This window comes from Lissotriton vulgaris, chromosome 9 (assembly GCF_964263255.1).
Source record: "Lissotriton vulgaris chromosome 9, aLisVul1.2, whole genome shotgun sequence".
In the NCBI taxonomy this organism is placed as follows: domain Eukaryota; kingdom Metazoa; phylum Chordata; class Amphibia; order Caudata; family Salamandridae; genus Lissotriton; species Lissotriton vulgaris.
The window spans coordinates 594,633,455-594,659,859 of record NC_141697.1 but is presented as its reverse complement, the minus strand read 5'-3'; the positions used below and the strand labels follow the sequence as shown (position 1 = coordinate 594,659,859).

The following is a 26,405-nucleotide window of genomic DNA, read 5'->3' as shown; positions in this document are numbered from 1 at the left end:
ATAAAATGTCAAATAGGGCTGTATGGTTTTTCCCTGCCGTAGGACACATATTTTTTCGTTGTGCGGTTTGATGATCTCCGCCTGGTTGCGGAGGTCTCTCAGATGGCCCAGGCACATTTGCTTTAGTTTTTTCCTGGAGATATCTTCGACTGAAGGAGGCTCGTCAAAGTACTGTTCGCACTCCATGTCTTTAAAGAAATTACATACGTAATTTAGCCACGGGATTTTTCGCCAATTTGTCAGGCCTAGACAATCAGTGATAAGGGAGCGGGTTAAGTGGCATTCAGGGTTGCACCAGATCCGGTGCCACAGTAAGATTGGCTGGCACCGTATGGTGTCGACGATGTAGTCCATGCCAAGCTCCCGATGTGAGGCAAATATCGGGGAGCTTCGTGGGAGGGCTAAAATATATTTTATGAAGACATTTTCGGTAACCTGGAGCTGGTCGATGCGACCATAGCCCCAGATTCCAGCTCCATATGTCGCCACACTGTGGCATTTTGCATAATATATAGTTAAAAGTTCGGAAGGTGCCGGTTTCCCCATTTTCCTCGAGAAGGAAGTTAAAGCAGATGATGCTCGACGGAAATGTAGGTTTCTAGCTTCAATTGCCTTTTGCCAGTTCATTTCATCATCCACTAGAATGCCCAGGTATGGATAAACCGAGGTTTTTTCAAGTCTGTTGCCATTGACCATTATGGGTTTGGTCGTTTTTGTCCTTGGGCCAATTGCCATCGTGAATGTCTTTTTGATATTGACTTTAAGATCAAGTGTGTCCATGAATGAAATATATTTGTCCAGTTGCAACTGAAGTTGATTTGGGGTACGCGCTAATATTACTGAATCGTCGGCGTATAAGAGGGTGGGTATTGGCCGGCGGTTTATCTGCGGGAGGTCCTGGCACCCTTCCAGCATTGCCTGCTCGAGCCCATTTGTGTATAGGTTGAACAGGAATGGGGCCAATACGCATCCCTGTCTTACTCCCTTCCTTATTTGAAAGGGTCGTGACAATTCTCCACTGGTACCAAATCGAACTCGACCCTCTGCCATAGAATAAAGTTCTCTTAGAAAAGTTAGTATGGGAGGGTCCACGCCAAGTTCTGCTAATAATTGCCAGAGCTTCGCATGCTGGACACAGTCAAATGCCGCGCTTAAATCGACATAAACAAGGAAAATATTTCCTCCTTTAGCGCGGGCATATTTTCCAGCCAAAAGGACAAGATTAAGGGCCTGCTCCACGGTTCCTAGCCCCTTCTGGAAGCCGTATTGCAGGTCGGTTATGATGTTGTTCTCCCGGGCCCAAGATTGCAATCGGTCCAGGAGTAGCCGACCTGCAATCTTTCCCATGGAATCCAGAAGGGAAATTGGACGATAGCATGCGGGATCATTGCGGTCGCCTTTTTTAAATATTGGCAATAGGATTGAAGTGGACCAAGATTGAAAAAGGCCAATTGAGGCTGCTGCTGACATTACCCGTAAGATTATTTTCGACCAGAAGTCCACGTCGTAAAGGAACAGGTCCATTGGCACCCCGTCGGGTCCTGGGGCCTTCCCGGGTTTTGAGGCCTTGATTGCTTTTATAATTTCACTGAGGGAAAAACGTATATTGATCGGATAAGTACCGCTTCGCTCCGCGGGGGAGTCATTGGTTGGTATACTTGATGGTGCATCGTGAAAGTTTCCGAAGATTTTGGAAAAATGGAGAACCCATTCGGCCTCCGTTATTGCTACATCAAGATGGTCATGATTGGTGCTGTTGGCCATAAGTGGGGATCTCACAACTTCCCAGAAAGCAGTGCTGTCTTTCCTTTGGGCACTATCATGTAAGCGCAGCCAAAGTTCTCGTTTCATCTGGTTTTTCCGTTCTTTTCGAGCAAAATTATAGTTTTTCCTCAGTTGAGAGATTTCGTCCACGTCTCTCGTGGGCTTGTGCAAGGCTTCTTTTAGAGCTGTGAGTGCCTTTCGACAGGTGGAATCAAACCATCTCTTGGTCGGGAGCTTGGTATTGTTTTTTAGGTTAACAAATAGCTCGTCCCTTATTTTTTCTTGGATGTTTTGGAAGCAACTGACGATCGTTTCTGGCGGTTCTTCAGGTGACATGCATTTGGATAGCCAGTGTTGGGTTTTTCCACAGATCCTCTGTGTCATCTCTGCAGGGTCAATTTTTGCCCATTTAATTGTGTACCCATTCAGTTTCTTCACGGACACTAGATGTTGTTCAAGAGTACTGGGCTTTGCGGAGTATGCTCCTGCTTGCATCATGTTGATTGTCACACTGAGCGGGTAATGATCACTTATTGGATTAGTCCCAATTTTATAGTTTGTTAGTTGGCCTTTTAGTGAGTTTGATGCTATTATGAAATCGATAGTTGTGGCACAGCCACGCCCGTGAAAAGTAGGCAGATAGTCACACTGCGGATCAACTAATTCATTTACAAAGTCCAAATCTAGAGAGAAGAGGATTTCGTTAAGTTTGTTCCCGCATAACGAATGTGCAAAGTGTGGAATAGGATTGCCAAGTTCGTTCTGGAGACCGCAATTACCATTTTTGTGGTTCACGCACATAGAAGAATTAAAATCACCGCCCCATATATAATGGGTGGGAGTAGTTTTGTTGTCACGTTGTAAGGAGATTAAGAATGCAACTATCTCAACTAGATTAGACCAACATTCCAAGGAGGATAAATTATTATAGTAGTTTATGAGAATGAGTTTACTAACTGGATGTACTGCTGTCTGCATGTCCTGCGTTATTTGAATAATTTGGAAAGTGGTGGACTCCTTTAGCAGTTTCACTCTAAGTGGTAGGGTATTGGCGATATGGATTGCAAGTCCTCCTTTTGGTCTGCCCATGTTTCCGGGTACTGCTTGGGTGAAGATGGTTTTATAACCTATAAGGTGCAGTGGAGTTATGCACCAGGTTTCTTGCAGGCACAGTATATGATGTTGCTTTGCTGTGTCGAGCCATAAAGATGATGTTATTTTCGAGGTCAAACCTGCGATATTCCAATATGCAATTGGAACACCCTGTTTCGCAGTTGCCGTTATAGTGCTTGATGTAGTTGGTAGAGTGTTTACAGGCATAGTTTCTGGTGTTTCTCGTGGGATAGCCTGGTGGAATTCGGCTGGAGCCCTGGAGGCTGGTGGTGGCTGGTTGCACGGTCCAAGAACAATTTCGCCTTTTAGCAAAAAGTTTGCTTGAGGAGGTTTTATCAGAGCGTTCCTGCTAGTGGTTTGTGTCTTCTGTAATGAATTGTCTTTATATTCAGAGGGGGGTACTGAGGGTATTGGATATTGTGCTGGGTTTGTTAATTGAGTTGGGGAGTGGGGTTTCGCATTGCTGGGACCCTCCCTGGGTGGTCAATCGACCATCTCCAGACAGTCGAAGCGATTTTGAGTCGGAAAGATCTGCCAGCCTTCATAATGCTGATAGGGTCTTTCTTGCCAATATTGCCTCGGCTGTTCTCTCGACCCAGTTCTACCGCTATGTTCATGGGTGTACTCCTGGTGATCCCATGGGTCTTGGTTCCATGGTTCCCTGGGAGTTTGGTGCCAAGACCAGGGCGGAGAGTTACGGAGCTGCCTCGCTGGGGGATAGAAGAAAGAGAGATGCCGGGCGTCAATCCCTCCCTTCTTTTCAAGAGATGGCCAGGAGCAGATGAAATCCACTGCGGAGGGATCTCTGCATGTAACTATGATGCAGTCTCCGCGGATTGTTTTCGTGGTTTTCCCTACCCAGGTTACCCTACGGGCTGAGGAGATTCCTCCCGAGATGTGGGACTCTAAGGGCCTGTTAATACTCAGCCACTGCATGACCTTGTTCTTTAATGACCATGCAGTTTCGGGAGTGTCATCAGTTTTCTCTGGTACACCTGTGAGAACTATAGTATAAGGGGTAGCTCCTGGGGGCAGATGGGCTGGGCGTCTTTTTGGTGGTGGTTTTTTCGTGATGTTCATTGGGGACGGCTGGGGGACTGCTGGGTTTAGTGGGAGGGGGGCTGGCTCTTTACCAGATTGAGCCTTATTTGTATTATTGTTCTTAGCCGCTGCTCCTGGTGTGTCTAAAGTAGCTAAGTCTGTGTTTTTCGATTGATGGTTTGGTGCAGCCGGGGTATTACTCCGTTGTGGTTTGGGCATTTGGGGTGTCGGGTTTTGGTTTACGGGTTTTTGATGTTGACTTTTTTGGGGTATAGTGATTGGATTTGGACAGTTGGCTGTTTTACTTGTTTGTGCTTGTGTTTGTATCTTTGGTAGCTGCGGTGGATTTCGCTTACCCTTTACGTCTATGCGCGTGTTAGTGTCCAGGAGTGTTGCGGAAATTATGTTCAGCTGTGCTTCTACGTTTCTAATACTAAGTTGAATGGGTTTTAAGTGCTGGTATAAGAGGTCTTTTATTGTCGTTAAAACTTGCGCCGTGACTTTGCACGTTTTGCAAGTTTTTTCGAGGGCCTCAATTGTGACTTTCGAAGGTGGTAAATTTGTTGCGGGGGGAGGCAGTACATTTACTTGGGTTGTGGGGTTTGCGTGATTTGAAACGTGGTCTAAACAAAGAAGAGTGACAACGGTATTGCTAGATGGAGTTCTATTTCTTTGTTTTGGGATAGCTCCTTCCCTTACTTCTTGGGGATAAAAGTTCATATTTTCGCTTGTTACCTCCTGGGTTTGTGAAATCACCAACTCTGGAGTTGCTTCCAGGTCGTCAGTATATTGCGAGGGGTCTGAGTCAGATTGTGTTACGGACAGATCCACTGTCGATGGCACGGTGTTTATATCCGGAACTGACAAAGACACGGGGAGGGAACAATTTTGTGAGTTTAGATATATTGGCGAAGTGGCGTTTGCTATAGCGCCTAGGGAGGAACGTTTTGCGTTTGCGTTCAAGAGGTCTAATGACACTCTTTTCTCCATCAGGGCGATACTCTTGTTTATTACCTCGTGGGTCCGTGTTATAAAAAGATCAATGGGACCCGTGATTTCAGCGACCTCTTGTGCGTGTTTAGATTTGGTCTTTGTGCTCCTCGTTTTTGGTGGCATACTGGTGCCTATTTGCTGCAATGTCAGACTTGAAAGGGGGATAGCCCGGTCCGGTCTCTGCCGGTCACTAACGGGCAACAACGGGCCCGCCCTTGGCCCGGGCTTCGTCCCGCGCGCGTCCCGCGTTGCGCGTTGAGGGGCTTGTTTAAAGTTACTGAAAGTAGAAAGGAGGCGGGCACTGGGAGGGGGCGCGGCTCACGCGGGAAGAGGAAACAGCTGATGGAATTAGCGCTGTTCCTCGCAGTCCCGGGGCCGCGCCTCTCACCTCCTCTGCGGCCTCGCGTTGGCTTCCTCCTCCCTCTTGGCAGTGATGGCAAAGTTTTTCAAATGCTACTCCTGTAGCGCTGGTCTGGCAACAGCTAGGGCGTTAGAAACCTCAAATGCGAGCGGCACCCGCGAAGCGGGGGCCGCGAGAGGTTATAGGCACCTGATGGGGGCGGGCACTGGGAGGGGGCGCGGCTCACGCGGGAAGAGGAAACAGCTGATGGAATTAGCGCTGTTCCTCGCAGTCCCGGGGCCGCGCCTCTCACCTCCTCTGCGGCCTCGCGTTGGCTTCCTCCTCCCTCTTGGCAGTGATGGCAAAGTTTTTCAAATGCTACTCCTGTAGCGCTGGTCTGGCAACAGCTAGGGCGTTAGAAACCTCAAATGCGAGCGGCACCCGCGAAGCGGGGGCCGCGAGAGGTTATAGGCACCTGATGGGGGCGGGCACTGGGAGGGGGCGCGGCTCACGCGGGAAGAGGAAACAGCTGATGGAATTAGCGCTGTTCCTCGCAGTCCCGGGGCCGCGCCTCTCACCTCCTCTGCGGCCTCGCGTTGGCTTCCTCCTCCCTCTTGGCAGTGATGGCAAAGTTTTTCAAATGCTACTCCTGTAGCGCTGGTCTGGCAACAGCTAGGGCGTTAGAAACCTCAAATGCGAGCGGCCACAATATCGACTACCAACATAAAATCAAGGTAAATAGTGTAAATCTCAACTTCCCTATGCATGCTTCACTTGACAATATGTTGGTAGTTGCTATGGTAGGCTCACTATATATGCAAAGCACTATTTTTGACCTTGATAATGGGACATACACCTGTATGCCGAATATACTCTGATCTCTCAAAGTGAACAGTACAGCAAGAAACCAGGTAAAATTGACATGAATGAAGGCCGTTGTTTACCACTGGCTGTGGGCACTGAAGACATCAGAGATCCCACTAAATGGCCCCTGGTCTGGAGATCCATCCCTATTTCCACTCAGAAAGTATGAAACATGGGTGTCATCTTAAGACGGTGTGTTCTCTTTGCTTCTCATGTCAATACAAAGGTTAAATAAACCAACCTTCAGCTAGCTATAGTCTCCAAAGCAAACCACCCGGAAAGGCTGACCAATATTGTGATGGAGCTACAGACTAAAGGAGATTGACAAGAGATTTAGTGATTAGAGGGATCTAAATTGTGGGTTTCACAAAGTTCACGGGTTGAACTAGAGCAGGGAAGTCAGGGATGGAGGTAAGAAGACTACATACAGGGAGGTAAATAAGGAAGCCTCTTAGTATAGGGAGATAACAAGGGCATTCATGTTCCAATTCTCACAATCCACTCATTTTAGGTTATGTAATTTCCCTTTATGCCATCTTGGACTGTGGTCTCATTGTAATTTCTTCTTATCTTGGTCACATGACATATGAAGTAATTTCTTGTGATGTCATCATAGCAGCAAACATCCATGCAATTTATGTGTGTGTTGTGTAATCATTATGCTGGCTTTATACCCTGAAAAAAATGATCTATTTTCAGTCATGGACTGTTGGCAACGTTTCTACTGTCCACTTTCACCATTCCAAACACACAATCGTCATCATACTATGTTGCAACACCATTACACACAATCATACACCTTCTATATAATGATTTGTGAAGCAAATGCACCTGTCTAGATTGAACCAACCTCTTGGAGGAAGGAGAAAGAAAACAAAGAAAACCTTTTTGTGGTTCACTGGGCCTAGGCAGTACCAGTTGCAGTAAGTCAGTCTGTGACCTGGCCAGGGCAACACCTTCACAAGGTAATTGGAAAAAGGCAAGGTGAAGATTGAACACCTCTCATAACGAAGAGAGGCTTTCTACCTCTCCCTCAAATACAGTGCTTGATGGATCCATGTGCCGTAGCTCAATTGCAACCCTAAAACTGGTTGCCATGGAGATGTGACACGCAGAAAAGAAATTGCACTGTTCATAGGCCCCCCCCCCCAAATGTCAGGGATTGTCAGGGATTAACATAAATCAGACACTGACTTTGGGCCACTGGCACCACAAATGGGTATACCCAGACCCATAGAGACTACATAGCATTCTTCTTTGACTTCAAGGAGCTTTGTGCACCACTGTAGACAAAGGAAATGGCCATAGGTAGAATTCTTCAACCTCTCAGGCATAAAAAAACACAAGAGACAAATTCCTCAACCTCATTGACACACTAAAATGGTACAGAAATTCAGCCAACCATCACATTCCAAAGGCTACATCATTGGCCTCATCTTTTCAACATCACCAACCATTATACATAAACGTCCAATAGCACACGTTTCGACCCATCACGTCGCCTTTTCCATCACCATTCTCAGCATCTAACCAAACCGCCATGGTCAACCAAAAGAGAAAAAAAAATGTAGGCTCCTTCAAACACTTCTCCGTTAACAACCAAAAGCACAAACTCATGTCGTGCCTCGCCACCACCATGTCCGCATTTCTGGAAAGCCACATGAACCCCCACAAAGCAAATAAAGCATGCAAGTGAAAGCTGTTCCTTTCACACCATAGCCCTCCAAAGATCTCACCAACTACAAACTTAACGATTTGCAAACAGGAAAGAAAATTAAAGGTAACAGAACTCCTAATCACCTTAGTCTACTTAAGTCCATCTGCATAACATGCAGACAACTCACCACATCTGCCAAAGCTACATAATATATATCAACATCATTAATAAAACTGCCAACAGAAGCAGAATTATCTTTATGGCAGACAAGCCCTGCATCAACACCTGCCAGATCCTTCTATCTCGTGCTTCTCAGACAAGCGCAATGACATCAACCCCTGCTTCAGTTAAAAAATAAAGAAGGCACACAACCACAGACACACCAAGCCACCTTCCCCTTTTCAACTTCCCCTCCATGTAGATTCCACAATGGTCATCTTTGAAACCCCTGTCTCTAGCGAATTTTACCGATTCCTACAAAGATGGTGTCTTACTCTCATCCATCATCAAAGCGCACTCTAAGCTCCTTCACCTCTACCTATCATTGTCAACTTCTCATTCACACAAGGCATCTGCCCAGAAAATATCAAGTTAGGCCATTTGAATATTTGAGGGTGGAATAACCTTGCTAGCTATGTAAAATATGTGTTTTGGCAGTTGGCGTGATGTGTGTCCCAACTTAGAATTTGAGTCTTGGCGTGGTATGGCCTGGAACGATGTGTGTCTGAGCTCAGAATTTTCTGTGTCCAGTGGTGGAACGACATGAGTCTAGGGGTGAAGTAACGTGTTCTCGTGGTAGAATGATCTTATCTGACAGTGTAAATATTGTGTGTTGGAAGGGGAAATGGGTTGTGTTAGACAGTGGTGGAATTACTTGTGAATTTGGTTTGAATTTCCTCTGCTTCAAGGATAAATGGTGAGCTTCATGCTTAAGGCTGGTATAATATTTCTATTATTGGAATATATGTTTGTAGCAGAATTAAGCCTGTCTGTGGTTTGACTCGTCTATGTCTGGGGTTTGAACAACCTGTATCTGGGGTGGGGTAGAACGATGTGCTTCTTGCTTGCACCAGCGATGGAATAGTGTTTTGTCTGGAGTGGAATGATTTGCATCTGGGGTAAAATCACTTGGGTCTGGGAGTGAAATGCTCCATTTTCTAGGCATGAAATGACATTTTGGGAGATGAACCTATGGATGTCTTGGTGTGAGACTCATGTATATGTTGGCAGAATGATGTGGGTCTGGGGCATGAATGACATTTGCCTGGGGGTTTAATGATGTGTCTGAGATTGTACATCCACATCTTACGTCCAGCTACTTTCTGTGCTTATCCAGTCCCAAAGATTAGTATTTACACCTGCAGATGACACCTAAAATCTGCTTTATATGGTTGATGATCTGGCTGTAGTGGTTTTAAACATCAACCAAAGTATGACATCCAGGACTGTCTGGGCAGCAACATGAAACTAAATTCTTATTGGATATCTTGGTGAATGGCAGCGACAATATCGTAATCTCCTTATACCTCTCAAAAGATCAGGGCTTGCCCCAGGCAGGAAGGTTGCTTAAAAAGTCAGTTTTTGGCCCTATCTCAAAGGTAACAGTGGTCAGGGACACCTGTTTTTTCAGCTCAAGGTACTGAGAAAAAGATGTCCCTTGAGTTTGAAGGAAGGCCATCTTCCTGTGTTCACAGACACTCCTAAAACAAACAGGACAGTAGGAATGCCTTAGGTTAGGGGGTCCCGAATATCTTACGACCCACTTGCAACTAGTTGAAAATGCTGGTACCCGGTTATCATTTGATGCCCACAAATTAAAAACTGTCTTATGTCATTCTGAGTAATATTAATAATAGTATTAATTACTTATTTTTATGCATCACTTCATGCTGTCTGTGAAAAAATAGGTGTTGCTAATTACTTTAAATGATGCTCAATTTACAAGCCTCAGAAGAATGGAAGACTGAGTTGGCCTTGGCTGGATTTAACCTTCACTGGCATCCTTTAGACCGCCAAGTTCATTTTCAGTCTTCTCCACTGAGTGTCAGTAGACCTACCCACTTTTCTTGAAACACGTGGTGTTTAGATAAATATTTAATCAAACATTGCTATCGCTAGTCTGCTTTTTAGTTGTCCTTCAGTTCCCCCCCCTGCAGAAAAGTGGCTGGCAATTTTCAGTCCTGCCCCCTAGCTTTTGGAATCCCTTGACAACTGCCAATGATTTCATGCTTAGGTAACGCTTTGAAAATTCACTTGTTCTTGTAAGAGTTTTAGATCGGCACAGTGGACTGCAGAGCCAAGATTCCTTCTGTTGTGTGTGCATTGTATAAATATGTCCTAGGCATAGTGTACAATAAGTGTAAAATACCATGCGTCTATGAGTGTAATAAAATAACTCGGGGTATGGAGCGTAGTATTGAGGTGAATTGCAATGTGTCCGAGGGGTTGGGGGAGAATTGCATATGTTACTGTTTCCATGACATTTATTGATGGTTGGATAGCATGTGTCCCATGTTATAATAGCATGTGTTTAAGGAGGAAACAGCCATTTCCAGGTGGAATAACAGGCGCCGAGGTGGGTTTACATGGGTCTTTGCACAGGAATAACACCCATCTAGATGTTTTAATTATATGCATTCAAGGCTGGAGTGGCATGTGTTTGGTGATAAAATGGCTTGTATCTGGTGCAGAACTGATGTGTTCTGGGTGTGATACAACAAACCAGTGAGTGAGAGTGTGGATGTGTGTGTGACACAAGCTGTATTGATGATGATTTTGGACCTTACCTGCAGCAGGAAGGTGAGGGCAACGCAGACGCCATTGGAAGCCATGATGCCGGTGTAGTAGGCGAGCAGAGCTTCCCGGCAGCCATGGGTCCAGATGTTAAGTTCATCTGTCTGGTAGTTGTAGCTGTAGTGTGCCGAGTTGTTAGTGATTTGGTGCTGGATGCAGGGCCTCGGAGAGCTGGGGTTACAGCAGCTAAAAGGCACACTGTCCATGAGGTATCGGCCATCCACATTACTCTTAATGCGACTGAAACGAGAGATGAAGGAGTCATTCGATTCAGTAATTATAGAACCCGAAACAGGTCTCAAAATGATGTAGTAAAGCTAAGAAATTACATTGTGTAAGAAGAAAATATTCCATAATCTTGAAGCCATTTAAGAATACTACCCAGTCCTTTGACTTCTGTTTTCAAACTCTCTCTAATCCTTATTCCACCCTTCAACTTTAACACTTCGTATTTCAATATTTTCTGTGCCTCATCTCCCCACTTTAACCATACCGTCTTCATTCCATCTAGAACCATTCTCCAGTCTTGCATACCCATTTCCCATCTTCATGACTTTCTTGCCTTCCAAATATACACTTTTCCCAATGCAGCACCTTCACATTCTGAGCTAACACATTCTTTTCATCATACTTTGCTGCATACACTTATTGATATTTCTTAATCGCATTGCTCAATTTGCACACATCAACAAAAATCTTTTTATACCTTCTTTTTATCTCTGCCAGATTCTATTTCCTCTCTGTCAAAGTTCTCTCATTAAGTTAAATAGACTGACCACTGTAAGGACCTTTTAGTCTGTCAGGACTTCTGTAGCTGCCCACCATCTCATGAACATACTTGGTGCCTGATTTAGATCTCGGCAGATGGGTTACTCAATCACAACAGTGAAAGATATCCCGTCTGACAAAATATAAATTCCATAGGATACAATGGAATTTATATTTTGGCGGAGGAGATATTGCGTCATTGTTGTGACAGAGAAAGCCATCTGCCGAAATCTAAATCAGGCCCTTTTGATAAAAATCATGTTTGGTAGAAAAACTATTTACCAACTTCCCCTGCAACTTGCTAAAGACATCCTACGCTGCACTTTTTTACCACAAGCCATGCAATTTATATTTCTCTCCATGCTATTCACTCCTTTACCGGTCTCTATCTGTGTACCCATAAGGAAACACAAATAACCTCTATATAACTATCTCCTACGAGCCCCTCAAGGGTCACACCAATTAAACACTGCTCTAGATAGAGCCCTGACGGTTAAACCTCTCTCCTTTCACCAGAGGAGTGCAACGTTTCCAAAGGTGGACTTCACAAATTTCATGTTTTTTTTAAACTTCACTGTGGTTCACAAAGTTGGTACCTCATTAAAATGTAGGTTTTTAAGGGGACAACGTATGCATTTTCTACTATTGCATAAGGCTCCTTGCGTAAAAAAGAATTTGAAAGAATAATCTTCTACAGAAAAAATGTATGCATACCCCAGACAAAGTTTAAAAAAATTAACAACCTACACCAAATCATTTCACATAGAACAATTCACTCCCAAATTGCATACATACAAGTCAAATTCATCACACTAATTCACCTTTAACTCCCACCTCTTCTGGAAATTCTCTTCAACCTTGCTTAAGACCACATTTGTCATACGCCTTATTCTGTTCCTCTCATATTAGGCTGACATCTTTCACTAAATGCCCCCTTATTCCCAGTTAAGCCTTTCTATCTAGCTAGTACTTTACACAATCTTCCACCATATTTCCTTTATTAAGTATACAGTCCGAAATTAAAATTCTACATGTTCATTACACTCCAGGCATAAAGTCTTGCATGTTCATTAACCACTTGACTATTCTAGTCATGACTTTATAATAATCAGAGGGCGTGGCTTGGATGCCGAGGAGGTAGGCAGCGTGAGCTCGGAGCTCCGCGCCCGATCCCGGAAAATATCCTGAAAATCTGATCGGACCTCGACGTAATTAATATCATCCGACAAGGGAAGGCACCACGGAGGGTCCGGTGCCCACGGAGGACGACGCCGGGCCATTCCAGGCCAGTTTTTCGGCTTTGATAGTCGAACTCAGGCACGAAGTCTTCGACCTAAAATGGCGGCGGTGGCATGAGACATAGAGACGACGGAGTCGCCGGCCCGGAGCCACACTAAGAGCTGCTACCTCTACAGTGCGGAGGTGTTAGTGGCTGCATAGCACCCATCCCTGGATGTTGGAGTGGACCCTGGGCGCACCTCGGGCGATGGTTGGGTGCCGCCCCATGGTGGTGGCGACGATAGCGTGGCTGTGACCCAGTGACGAAAGCCCCGGGCCTCTGAGCACGACTGGCGCCATCCGGGCTAACGGCCTATTGCAGACTCTGATCCCTAGAGACGGCCTTGGATCCGGGGACCTGAGCGGCGCCCTGGACACGAAAGGAGCAGGCTTCTCCGCTGTGGCCGCGGGGAATCTTCCTGCGGGCAAAGCCCGGCGAAGTACGGTGGCAGAGCGAGGACGGACCCACCCGGGCCGGCACAGATGGGGAAGACGAAAGGGAAGGGAGATGGTGCGACTGATACAGAGGCTGCGGAGGGAGCGGATCGAGACCAGTCGGCGTTACAGCGGATGCAGGACCGTATCCTGGAGGCCATCGCCACCACCAGGGACGCTCTGCACCAAGATATAGCTCAGGTGGCAACGGGCCTGGGCCTCCTGAAGGCCGACCATGATAAACTTAAGGACAGAGTGAAATCCGTGGAGATCACAATTAAGGAATTAGCCCCGGGCCACGCAGCGGTGAAGGCGCAGATGACGGAGGTGATGGACCGCTTGAAGGTGCTGGAACGGAGGGCCGAAGATGCGGAAAACCGGAACAGGCGCAACAACATACGCCTTGTGGGCCTGCCGGAAAAAATTGAAGGCGATGATATGGTGGGCTACCTCGATAACTGGTTACGGACGGAGGTGGCACCGGAGGGGCTGTCCCTCTTCTTCTCCCTGGAACGGGCGCATAGAGTTCCGGCGCGCCCGCCGGCCTCGGGCCTCCCCCCTCGCCCAGTGGTGTTCAAATTGCTCCATTACCGAGACAGAGACTGGCTTTTGCAGAGGGCGAGGGAGACAGGACCCTTTCAAGTGGACAACAGCAGGGTCACTATGTTCCCGGACTATACATATGAGACGCAGCGGCTTTGGGCAAACTTTCTGTCCCAAGCGGGAGCTCCGCGATGAAGGCATCAAATACTTTCTGTTGTTCCCCGCCAAGCTGAGAGTGGTGGTGGATGAACAATCGCTCTTCTTCACGTCCTCTGCGGACGCTTGGACCTGGTGGGACACATATAAAGCGGGAACGGATGGTGCTAAGGCCAGGGAGGAGGAGGCTAAGGTGGCCCAACCGGTCAGGAAATCCCAACGGATCAGGAAGAACCGCAGGAGGACCGGCAGACCTTCGGTGTCACAGACGGAGGCGGAGAGGCAGGCGGCCCTACAGGCGGTGGTGGACTTATCCAGGACCACCAGAAGTCAATCCGGGAAAGGCACGGACACAGAGGACCCGGGCACGGGCTCGGAGACGGGACAATCGGAATTTGGTGGAGCCCGGGGCCCTATTGTGACGCCACAGACTTCGGAAGAGATACTTGAGGCGTGTTGACCTGAACTAGTGGCGTGGACTCGCTGGTTGGACACCGGGGCACTGGGCCCATGGCAGTGGAATGCTGTTACTTGAGGTTTTGGGGCGTAATGATGTGGGGATTGTGGGGTGGAGTGCGCGGGGTTGATTTGCTTTGAGGATCTATCGCACCGAGCCGCGCCTTACTGGCCCCTAAGGTCACCGCAGTGGAGACTGCGGCCATTACTGCCTTTCTTTGAGAGGTGGTTGGGAGTGTTGGTTTGGATGGGGGTACTTCCAGTTGCGGGGGGGCCTGTCCTGGGGGGGTGGGCGTTGCGAGCGGTTGGGGTTGCTCGGGGGGTAGTTGTTGTTGGAGGGGTTTGGCTTCCTGTTTGGAGAAGGTGGGTGGGTTGGCCCGTGGTCGCGGGACACGTGAGGACATTGTTCTTTGTTGTATGGTCCGGTTGTGTGGGAGGGGATGGCTAGTAATGGGGCATTGAAATGTGTGTCCTGGAATGTGAGGGGCATGCAATCCATGACGCGTAGGCATAAAGTTCAGGCGTACCTCAAGCGTAGAGGGGTTCATGTAGCGTTTCTACAAGAGACACATCTCAATAAGCAAGAAGGGGCTGCTCTGCAGAGACGCTGGAGGGGGCAGCTGTTTTACACGACATTCTCAGCCTTTGCAAGGGGGACATTGATCTGGGTACGGGCGGGGGTCCCCTTCCAGGTGACAAAAACATTGGTGGACCCGGAAGGCAGGTATGTGGCGGTGAAAGGGAGGCTGAGAGGCAGGGTGATATCTTTCTGCAATGTATACGCCCCTAATGTAGATTTGCCCGCATTCTTGTCTACGATCTCGGGCAAACTGGCGGGTTATTTGGCAGGGCCTGTTCTCTTGGGGGGAGATTTCAACTCGGTCGCGGATGTGTTATTGGATAGATCCCATCCCCCACTGCGCGCGTCCCCAGTGCATAGTCGCCAAGCGTAGGTTGGAATGGCAGGAGAGCTGGGCCCTTACAGATGCATGGAGGGCGTTGCACCCCACTACTAGGGACTACTCTTTTCACTCACACCTGCATGATTTGCATGTAAGGCTAGACGCGTTTCTTTGTTCGTCATGCGTGCTCCCTGCGGTGGGTGGGGCGGAATACTTGGCCAGGACGATATCGGACCACAACCCCTTGTTGATCTCTCTGAACTGGATGGTAACGGCTAACTGCGTGCCAACATGGCGCCTGCAACCTGACACCCTGGATGATCTGTTGTTCAGGGAGGCTCTGGGAGACCGCATTGAGAGTTACTTTGAGGAGAACAGTTTTTCGGCCTCCACGAGGGCGGTAGAATGGGATGCGTTTAAGGTGGTGGTGCGGGGGCATTGTATTGGACACACGGCTGGGGCTCGCAAGACTTTGATAGACGATTTGGATAAGGCTGATACACGGCTGAGGGAACTGGAGAAGAGTCGCCCGAATCACCCAGAATTGCAGGAGGGGCTTAGTGGGGCGCGGGAGGGGCTGGCTGTAGAGTTGGAACGGCTGCGCAGCTTTGACCATAAGGCATACTTGACGAGGGCGCATGCGGAGGGCGACAAGGCGGGATCTATGCTGGCATGGCTCGCTAACCCAGTCAGGAGGGGCATGCCGATCATGCTGATTCAGGAGATAGGGGAGGAGCCCTGCCATACTCAACCCGGGATCCTGAATAAGTTTCGTACTTATTACGAGGGGCTCTATGAGAGTGGTGAAACAGGAGGGGCAGATGAGCTAGGAGAGTTCTTAGACGGCTTGCAACTGCCAAAGGTGGAGGACTCAGAGGCAGAAGAGTTGGGTCGGCCCATCACACTCGGAGAGATAGGGTGTGCAGTAAAGCAAATGGCCAGAAACAAGACCCCGGGACTTGACGGGCTCCCGATTGAATTCTACAGCAAATATATAGAGCGCCTTGCCCCTCGGCTGCGCGAGGTATACAATGAAGCGCAAACGAAGGGCCGGCTCCCGAGCTCTATGAGTGAGGCCCTCATGATCCCGCTCTTAAAACCGGGCAGAGAGGGTGCGGCTTTGTCCTCGTACCGTCCGTTGTCCATGTTGACGACGGACTACAAGATCCTTAGTAAAATCCTTGCTAACAGACTGCTGGTGCATATGACGAGCCTTGTTCATAAGGACCAGTGTGGTTTTATTCCGACACGCAACACTACCCATAATATTCGTAGACTGACGAGACTGATGGGGGCGGACTGGCCGATTGCCGATTCCCCATTTGTCCTTTCCATAGACATCGAGAAGGCCTTTGACAGCCTCGAGTGGGGATACCTGTATGAGGTGATGCGACGCTTCGGACTGAGGGACGGATACATAAACTGGACCAAGGTCCTGTACACTGACGCGGTAGCAAGAGTTCGAGTGGGTACTCTGATCTCGAAGCAATACCCGGTCAGGCGTGGCACCAGACAGGGATGTTCCCTATCTCTACTCTTGTTCGCCTTGGCGATGGAACCCTTCGCTGCGGAGGCCAGGCTAGGCCGCCACTATGCTGGATTATCATTTAGGGGCAGGCCGCATTTCATTTCTTTGTACGCAGATGACCTGCTGATGTTTCTGGCCAATGCGGGCCCCGAGCTCGAAGGAGCGCGGCAGCTACTAGGGCGGTTCGGCCGGTTGTCGGGCCTGAGGGTTAACTGGCCTAAATCCTGCTTGTTCCCCCTGAGATCAGGAGAACCGTGCCCACTCACCGCGCAAGAACTTAGATGGGAGCCGCGATGTCTGCATTATCTGGGGGTCTATGTTTATCATACCCCAGCTGATTTGTTGGAAGGTAACATCACCCGCTGTATTAACGCCCTACGGGGGTCCATGGACTTTTGGTCGACTCTGCCGTTATCCCTGGCTGGTAGGATTTCCCTGCTCAAAATGGTGGCCCTACCCAGGCTTTTGTATTATTTTAGGACACTCCCGGTGTGGATCCCGAGCTCTATCTTTAAACACCTGAGATCCTTGGTCATAGCGTTCTTATGGGGCACGGGAAGGAGGCGCATAGCGCTCGACACCCTGCTGCGCCCCAAGGACGAAGGAGGAATGGCGGTGCCAGATTTTGAAGGGTACTACCTGGCTGCGCAGTTGCAGATTTTTACCCAGGAGATAGCGAGAGTGTATAGAGGCCCTGAGGACGCCAGAGGAGAAGGCACCCCGCGGCATGTTTTGGCATACATCGCGCTACACCAGAAGCTCCGGGTAGGAGACCTGGCGGTCGAGGAGCAGACGCTCCGGCTTTGCTGGGACCGGGCCCGTAAACGGGCGGGAGTCCGCCTCATGTATGCCCCTGAAATCCCGTTAGGGATGGTCACGGCCCTCCCACATGGAGGGGACTGGTCTCGCTTGCTAGGTTGGGAGGAGGCGGGGATACAAATGTTGGGTGATCTTTATGAGGATGGGATGTTGCTGCCGTTCCAAGATTTGCAGGAGCGTTTCGACTTGCCGAGGGGCGACTACTTGTTACATGCAGCGGTCACAGGCGCTATGCAGGCCCACTGGGGGGAAGGGTTGCAGGAGCCGGGCACCTCTATGGCCTGTCAATACGTGATGATGGCAGCGGGGACCTTTAAGGCGGTCACTTGCTTGTACTCTAGAATGCAGCGGGAGGCCTTGCAGCCATTGACGGCCCTGAAGACCAAGTGGGAGCTGGACCTTCAAGTGGAGATACCTGACACGACCTGGGGCCAGTTGCTAAGGCGAGCACGGAAGAGCTTGAGAAACGCCAGGTTTCAATTAATCCACTTTTATGTGATTCACAGGGCATACCTTACACCTGGGAAGATACAACAGTATTTTGGGGTAGACAACGCTGCTTGCCCCAGATGTAATACTGTAGGGGCGGACCTGGGTCACATGCTGTGGGACTGTCCTTCTCTAGGAGAATACTGGCAGGAAGTTGGGCGGGCCCTTAACAGCGCGACAGACAGGGATGTCCAGTACACTAAGGCGGTTAGCATCCTCCATTGGTTCCCACACACGCCTAGGAACAAGAACACTAGCAAATTTATAGACTTGGGACTTATTCTGGCCAAGCGAGATATTACGAGGAACTGGAAGTCGAGAGTGGGGCCCACATATAAAAGATGGTATGGGGAATGCCTGAGGTGGGCTGCATGTGAAAGTACCCTGAGGTACCAGATGGCCTGGAGGATTAACGATGAGAAGGCTCTGGAGAGGGCTACTGCATGGGAAGTGATGGTGCAGGCGCTCCGGGATGTGGACGCTGAGGAGCTGGAGGGCGGGAGTGAGCTGGATGGGGCAGGCCCTGTCACTATGCAGGAGAGCACACCTTAGCGAAAGTCGACTCCTCCTACAACACACCAGACACTTTTACACTGATGTTCGACGCAGAGCGACCACGGGGGAGGGTGGGTAGGAAGCTGGAATTGGCGGGCTGTTGGGGAACCAAAATTGGGGGAGGGGGAGGGGTGAAAACCACAAAAGCAACCCAGCAATATTTGCCGACTGATACTGTCAGACACTGTAAGATGATACGAGAAGCATTCATGGATACGGCCGCCCGCACCAGAAGGAGGGTGGACCTCCCAGAGAAGAACGAACTAGATCATAATAATCTTGTACATGGTGTATTTACATTGCTGATTATTCTGTCTGTACAATTATATTGGTGATGCAATAAAAATGATGTTAAAAAAAAAAAAAGACTTTATAATAATCTTTTTCTAACATCAAATGTATTAATGATTTCTGACCAGAGTGACTCATTAAAGCATTGCTGAAAGGCAGCCGTGGCCAGTGCAGGTTTGAGCGGTGAGTCCGGGTGGGGGTGGGGGAATTTCGATGGACGATGATGAGGTAAAATTAAATAAAGAATTAATTTTTCCTCGCCATCGCCAGCCCAAAGACCACCTCCCCCCCAACCGCCCCCCCACAGTCCGCTTTCCCAGCCCCGCCGCTATTACCTGCACGGGCCGCGGCAGCTGAAAGATACTTCTCGTACATGTGTTATGCTTGGCAATTTTCCTTTGACAATTTCCATCTTGATTGTTAACCCTTCCTTCCTCTAAACCTCCAAAGCTAGTCTCAAAATCCCATTATGCTCTACTGATATATCTGCAGTATCACATTAAAATTATCGCCTTAAAAATATCTCTCCTCTGAAATTCATTAGATAATAAGTCCATTATCTTTGTGAGATACATGAATTGGATGCCAAGTTAAACAGGTTTTGTAGCAAAAGCATCCTGCGTTTTTAAAACAAGGCTAAGGCGATCTAGTATACCAAGAGCGTCTTGTCCACAGTACCCTCTCTTTCCCAAAATACATATCACTAGTATTCAGTATTGATGGCTATGCAATCAAATAGTTTTATTCAGTTCTCTCAGTCCCACATTTTTCAGCTTCCACTGCGTTTGTATACTATTATAACAAGAAACAGCCATTAGTAATATTAGTGAACACTACACCAGTTCCTCCTGTTCTCCAACTCTTCCATCAGTAGTGCATTGCAATTAGAGGTGCTTTTCTAACCTTAGGCACACACAGTGTTGTATTTCTCTTTAAAACTATTTTACTATATAAACCTCTTCAGGCAGCCACTTTTCTAATAAAACTCAGGGAAACATTTTTCTCATATAAGCTGTACTTTTCTCCTCAGCTCAATAAAACATTCTTGACGGCTATTCCTTACCAGAAATATGTATTTTTTCCATTATCTTCCTTTCTTTCCTTTAGGGCTTGTTACATTGTTAAGCCCCAACATAATTATAGGGCAAGTTCAGTATCTAATTTTCCTTGATTTTTTAATTTCCTCTAAACGTATAATGAACATATCTTTTCCTATAGTGGAATACGAAGCTCTCAAACCTATCAGCATTTTTAACTCCTCAATATTTGAAGTGATTATATCATGTGGTGACTCTCTGTCCCCATGTACATTTCAATATGCTACACTCCTTCCTTCTCATAACAACAAGACCCTTCTTAGCACAGACTGAGCACATTTCTTTGATAGATAAAGACCCTTTAAGGTTTCCAGTGCTTACGGATCTCAGTTATGACATATTTTCACTTTCGGTTGTGTCCTCTGCAACCTCTCTTGCCAAATCGGTATTGTAATTTTCTACCCTCTTGAATATACTACTCCTACTTCATTTACATATATTAAACCTTGATATTCTCTCCACTCACTTTATTATGTATATATATATATATATAAATACATACTTTTTTAATTTGAGTTATTACATTAGTTTGGCGTAAAGTGAGGCTCTCCCCAGTCGTTGATTTTTCTGTACTTACCTGTTGCACAAGCATAAATGTCTCATGGATTCTTTTTTTAATAAAACATTTTATTGGTATTAATGTAGATTTTGTAACTACATAAAAACAAAGCAGCACCAAGACAACCATGGGGAAGGAGTAGTTTCTGTCCTGTAACTCCAGTTCTGTAGTAGGGGTATCTCTGTTATAGTCATAATCTAGTGAATAGTCCCGCCCATGTGCGTGGACCCCGGAGCAATCAAAAATAATCTCTTAAAGTGTCGAAAAAATGCAGAACTGCACAGCCACTTAAGAGAGAATTAAAGACAGATAATGCAGCCTATAAAACCAGGCTACACTGTCCAGTACTTCAACTAGAAATTCCACCAAAAATCCACAAACAGCAAAGCCTGTCCAGATTTCCCTTGCCTCAGCAGCAAAAAGCCCCTCTGGAATGATAGAGAGGAAGACCTGGACAGACAAGCCCCATAGGCTACCATTATGTGGCTCAGAACAGGATACTGTGCCTTTAAGAGAACTTTCCAGAACTTCACAGTATCCCAGAATGCACTGCAGGTCCCTTTTACTTTCAGTTCTTTTTGAAGGCGTAACACGCCAGACCTGTAGCATCCCTTACATGAACATCTCTCTCCACCGGGGAGGAGGGCAGGTGCTTATGACTATAACAGAGATACCCCTACTACAGAACTGGAGTTACTACAGAACTGGAGTTACAGGACAGAAACTACTTCTGTAGTAGGGGATCTCGGTGTATAGTCATAATCTAGTGAAAAGAATGGCAAGCCCATCCCCACACCAAAGCGGCGGTGGAGAAACGAGAAATAACACCACTATTGTGCGAACAAATTTCGCAGCAAAGCCTGCCCAACCTGAGCGTCTGCCCTGGCATCAGTGTCCAGACAGTAATGCTTAGCAAAGGTATGAACCGACTTCCAAGTGGCCGCCTTGCAGATTTCTGCAATAGGAACATTGCGGAGCAAAGCTGTCGTGGCAGCTTTGCCCTGGTGGAATGAGCTTTAGGTTTACCCCCTAAGGTCTTATTAGCCTTTTGGTAACAAAGCTGTATGCAGGACACAATCCACCTAGAGATGGACTGCATAGAGGTAGCAAGACCGGTCCTGACTGATCCATAATTGATAAATAATTGGTCTGACCTACGAATATCTTTGGTCTTATCCAGATAAAATTTAAACACCCTACTAACATCCAGGGAATGTAAAGACCTTTCCGCTGGAGATGAAGGATTCTGAAAAAACGTAGGCAAAGTTATGGTCTGGTTGACATGAAAATCAGAAATAACCTTGGGAAGAAATTTAGGGTGAGTACGCATAACAACCTTAGCAGCATGAAATACAGTATAAGGTTCTTGGCAACACAACGCCTGAATTTCACTCACCCTGCGGGCCGATGTAATGGCCACGAGGAACGAATCCTTATGAATAGGTTCAAAAGGCTCCTTCATCAAGCACCACATTCAATTCCCATGAAGGCGAAGGAAGCCGGACAGGAGGGAATACTTTCTTCAAGCCTTCCAAAAAATCTTTGATCACAGGGATCTAGAAGAAGGAAGTCTGTGAAGGGCATTTCCTGTAGGCAGTCAATGCAGCGAGATGAACCTTAATGGAATGAACATTAAGGCCAGACTGCGCCAAATGTAGAAGGTAAGAAGGGATGACGCCTTCCTTGCACGTCGTCGGGTCATAGTTCTTGGACTTGCACCAGATACAGAACCTCTTCCACTTGTAAGCATAGGAAGTCCGAGTGGAAGGTCGCTTAGCCTCCTTCAGTATGTCCATGCAATCTTCGGGTAGATTTAAATGACCATATTGCACTATCTCAGGAGCCATGCCGCCAAACTCAAAGATGAGAGGTTGGGGTGCAACATCTGCCCCCCGAACTTCGTGAGAAGGTCCGGCCTGCATGGCAGCTGTATGTGCGGAAGGAGAGACCGGTGAAGCAGGTCCATGAACCACCACTGCCTGGGCCATTCCGGGGCAATCAGGATCATCCGCGCCCTGGACTGGGACAGCTTGATGAGCACCGCAGGAATCAGGGGAATGGGTGGAAAAGCGTACAGAAAGCTGTTCGACCAGTTGATCCATAGCGCATTCCCCAGCGTCCCCTGCTGGTAGTACCTGGAGGCGAAGTCTCGGCATTTGCGGTTTTCGGCGGTGGCGAACAGATCTGCGTCTGGAGTCCCCCACCTTGCGAAGACTTCTCCTAGTACTTCGTCGTTTATGACCCATTCGTGGTTTTCCTGCATCAGTCTGCTCAGTGCATCCGCCTGAACATTCTGCACACCTGGCAGATGAGTAGCCGTTATCGTGAGTCCTCTGGCCAGAGGCCAGTGCCAGATTGCCTGCGCCTCCTGCGACAGAGTGCGTGATCTCGAGCCCCCCTGCTTGTTGAGGTAATACATCATGGTAGTATTGTCCGTCTGTACAAGCAGAGAGTTGGTCTGAAAGGACGGATGAAAGGCCTTCAGTGCCAAGTGAACAGCTCTGAGTTCCAGGAAATTGATGTGATACGTGGACTCCATCGGGGACCACGTTCCTTGAATTTGTAAGTCACCGGAGTGCGCCCCCCAACCGTGGAGAGAAGCATCCGTCACGATAGTCTGAGTGGGAATGTCCTTGTCGAAAGGAACCCCTCTGAGGAGGTTCCTCACTGAACACCACCACTTCAGAGACTGAAGAGCATGCAGAGACAGTCGTATCTTGTCGTCCCAAGACCCTCTCTTCTGATCCCACTGATCCTCCAAACACTCCTGCAACGGTCTCATGTGCAGCCGTGCGTGTGGCGTTAGGAAGATACAAGAGGCCATCGATCCCAGTAGAGAAGACACCGTCCTCACTGTTGTAGATGTAGTGGTCATAAGAGCCTGAGCCTTCCGAAGGAGTGATAACCGTCGCTCCTCCGAAGGAGACACGCTCGCTGACAGCGTATTGATGGTGGCTCCCATGTACTGAATGCACTGGACCGGAGTCGGGACAGACTTGGACATGTTAATGTGCAACCCCAGCTTGTTCAAGAGAACGCACGTCTTCTGGAAGTGTGCCTGAGCTTCCGAGAAGGAGGAGGCCTTGATCAACCAATCGTCCAGGTACGGGTATACAAACACCTTGTTCTTCATTAGATGGGCTGCTACCACTGCCATGCACTTTTGAGAATGTTCTGGGCGCAGACTTCAGCCCGAATGGCAGTACTGTGTATTGATAATGATTGGTGCTGACTTGAAATCGCAGGAACTTCGTGTTTGTGTGCAATGGGCACATGGAAGTACGCATCCTGTAGGTCTATTGCACATAGCCAGTCTCCCTGTTGCAACTGAGGGTAAATCTGATGCAACGACAGCATGCAAAACTTTTCTCTGCGAATCCACTTGTTTGCCTGTTGCAAGTCCAGAATGGGCCTGAACTCGTTCTTGTCCTTCTTGCGAACCAGGAAGAACCGGGAGTACAGACCTCTTCCTCTTTGAGACAGAGGTACGTCTTCTATCGCCCTTTTCCTTAACAGGATATCGGCCTCCGCCTGGAGCTCGAGCAGTTGAAACCGCAAGCTGACCGGAGGAATTGATGGAGGCGGGATGGTGAACTGAAGACTGTATCCATTGCAAACAATATTCAGCACCCACTTGTCCTGAGTAATTTTTCTCCACTCTGCCAGAAAAAACTTGAACGCTTCCCCCCACCAGAGCGGGTAACGGATGTAGGGGAAGTAACCGCTCAGGGTCGAGACCCGGCCGGGCCCTTGTTCGCTGTAGAGGACTGCTGTCCCCCTCTACCCTTCTGGCGCTTCTGGAAGGGTCTCCGGAACTGCTGCTGTTGTTGCTGCTGCTGTCCCGAAGACTGACCTCGTCCTCTTCCCTGTGCACCGAACCGTCGCTGGAACGGGTGGTAGGCCTTCTTTTCTTTGGGCTTCTCCCAGCCCACAGCTGTCAGGGTCTCTGCCTCCGCCTTCATGCGGGCCATCTCATCATCGGCATGCTTTCCGAATAGGGTTTCCCCGGAAAAGGGCAGATTGGCCATCCGCTGCTGGGCCTCCGGCTTGAGTGATGTGAGCCTGAGCCAAGCATGGCGCCGCTGGTTGATCCCATGACAGCACCCATGGGCAGCCAAAAGAGAGACATCCGCAGCCGCGCTGATGACCTGGTTTGACACCAGCATCCCCTCTTTGAGGATCTCTTGGAAGTCCTCCCTCTTGTCTCGTGGCAGAAGTTCTGTGAACTGTTGCAGGGAGTCCCACAGGGCACGGGCATACCGCCCTAGCAACGCCGCATCGCTGGACGCCTTCATGGCCGTAGATGCAGTCCCACAAGCCTTCCTTCCAGCCGAGTCGATCCATCGGCTTTCCTTATCGGGCGGCACGGTTGAGGACGGGGAGGTAGAATGTAACTTTCTGGCCGCCGTCACTATAACAGAGTCAGGCACCGGATCTATCCGCAGAAAAGCCGGGTCCGAATTCAGGGCCCTGTACTTCTTCAGAAGTCGGGAGGGAGCGGCCTTAACCACCGCTGGCGTGAGGAACAGCTCCTCCGCAGGCTCTACCAAACCAGGCACTAGTGGCAGTAGAGGGCGAGACAAATGCTTCTTGTGAAGCGTTTCCAATATCACGGACATCGTGGGTGTTGGAGCCGTCACCGTGATTCCCAATTTTGCAGCCCCCATCAGGAGAACCTCCTGGAACGTGCTGATGTCGTCCACCGGAGACACCCTTGTCCCTGGGGATTCCGACAAGGTCGTTGAATAGGTCCTTGTCCTGGACCTGGAGGAGTCCGTGCGGGACCTAGATCCCCGCCTCCTATGGCGATGTCTTGACCTGGTGGAGGATATACGTCGACTCCTCGATCTCCCTCTCCGTCCGGAGCGTGATCGTGACTTCCTTGGCTTCGGTCGATCCGCCGGTTCCACCGGAGCGGGCGACTTTGGTTTGGCCGGGGCCTTCGGCTTAGGGGTCCCCTTGGGAGGGGTCGGAAGTCTGGGCAGTGAGACCGACCTCGGAGGGACTGGAGGCGGCTTTTCTGGCAACTGAGGTCACGGTACAGGTTGCGGAAGTGGTGGTAAAGGAGGAGGAGTAGGGGCCCTCGGAGGGAGACCCCTCGGCAATGGAGACGGGGGTGTAACCGGCCTCTGTGACGGGGTATACACTGCGGAGTACACCGAGCCCGGTGATCCGCCTTCCTTTCGAGCCTGGGACGTTGGCGAACCTCCCATGGCGTCAGACCTCCTTCCACGTCTCTTCTACGTCGAAGAACGGCGACCGGACGTCGAGCGTCAGTCCCTCGACGTCGAGCGTCTTTTCCTCGGCGTCGACCGTCTCTGCCTCGACGGCGAGTGCCTTCGCCTCGACGGCGACCTCGTCCGCCTCGGCGACGACCTCTTGCCCCTCGATGACGACCTCCTGCGCCTCAACGGCGACCTTCTGCGCCTCGACGGCGACCTTCTGCGCTTCGACGGCGATCTGCGCCTCGACTGCGATCTACTCCTCGACGACGAGGATCTCCTAGATGACGATCTTCTCCTTTTCGTCGACGGCGAAGTCGCCTCGACGGCGAGCGCCGACGCCGGGCCTTTCGACGTCTATCACTCGACGATGACTTCGACGAGGACGAAATCGTCTCAGGAGACTTTGACGGCGGTCTGTTCAGTTCCTTCGACGTCGAGCGTCGCTTCGCCCCAGACGACGGGGAACAGACTTGTTCTAACCATATGAATTCCAATAAAACTACACAATAGGAACACATTTGTACGTCTCCATCCTTGCTACGTTGCTTGTGATCAATCATATCACACATACCTAGTTGTGTGCATCGGACCTTGCTTACAATTATCCACAAGGCAGGATTTCCTCCCTCCTTGTTTTCAGAGTTTAGGGTTCTCTCTGATCCAGTTGCACCAACCACAATTAACATTTACTCTTGACTCTACCACTACCTGTAGTGCGCCATTTCATTTCTGAATACTC

General features: G+C 48.9%; 1 protein-coding gene across 1 annotated transcript in view; it reads right to left on the bottom strand.

The window, feature by feature from the left end:
• The window catches only part of ROM1 (retinal outer segment membrane protein 1), a 115,620-nt gene that overhangs the window by 14,599 nt on the left and 74,616 nt on the right, over window positions 1–26,405 (bottom strand). Inside the window, exon 2 of the mRNA XM_086936703.1 lies at window positions 10,559–10,805. Coding sequence (XP_086792829.1) covers window positions 10,559–10,805 — 247 coding nt within the window. The remainder of the gene's footprint in view (window positions 1–10,558; window positions 10,806–26,405) is intronic.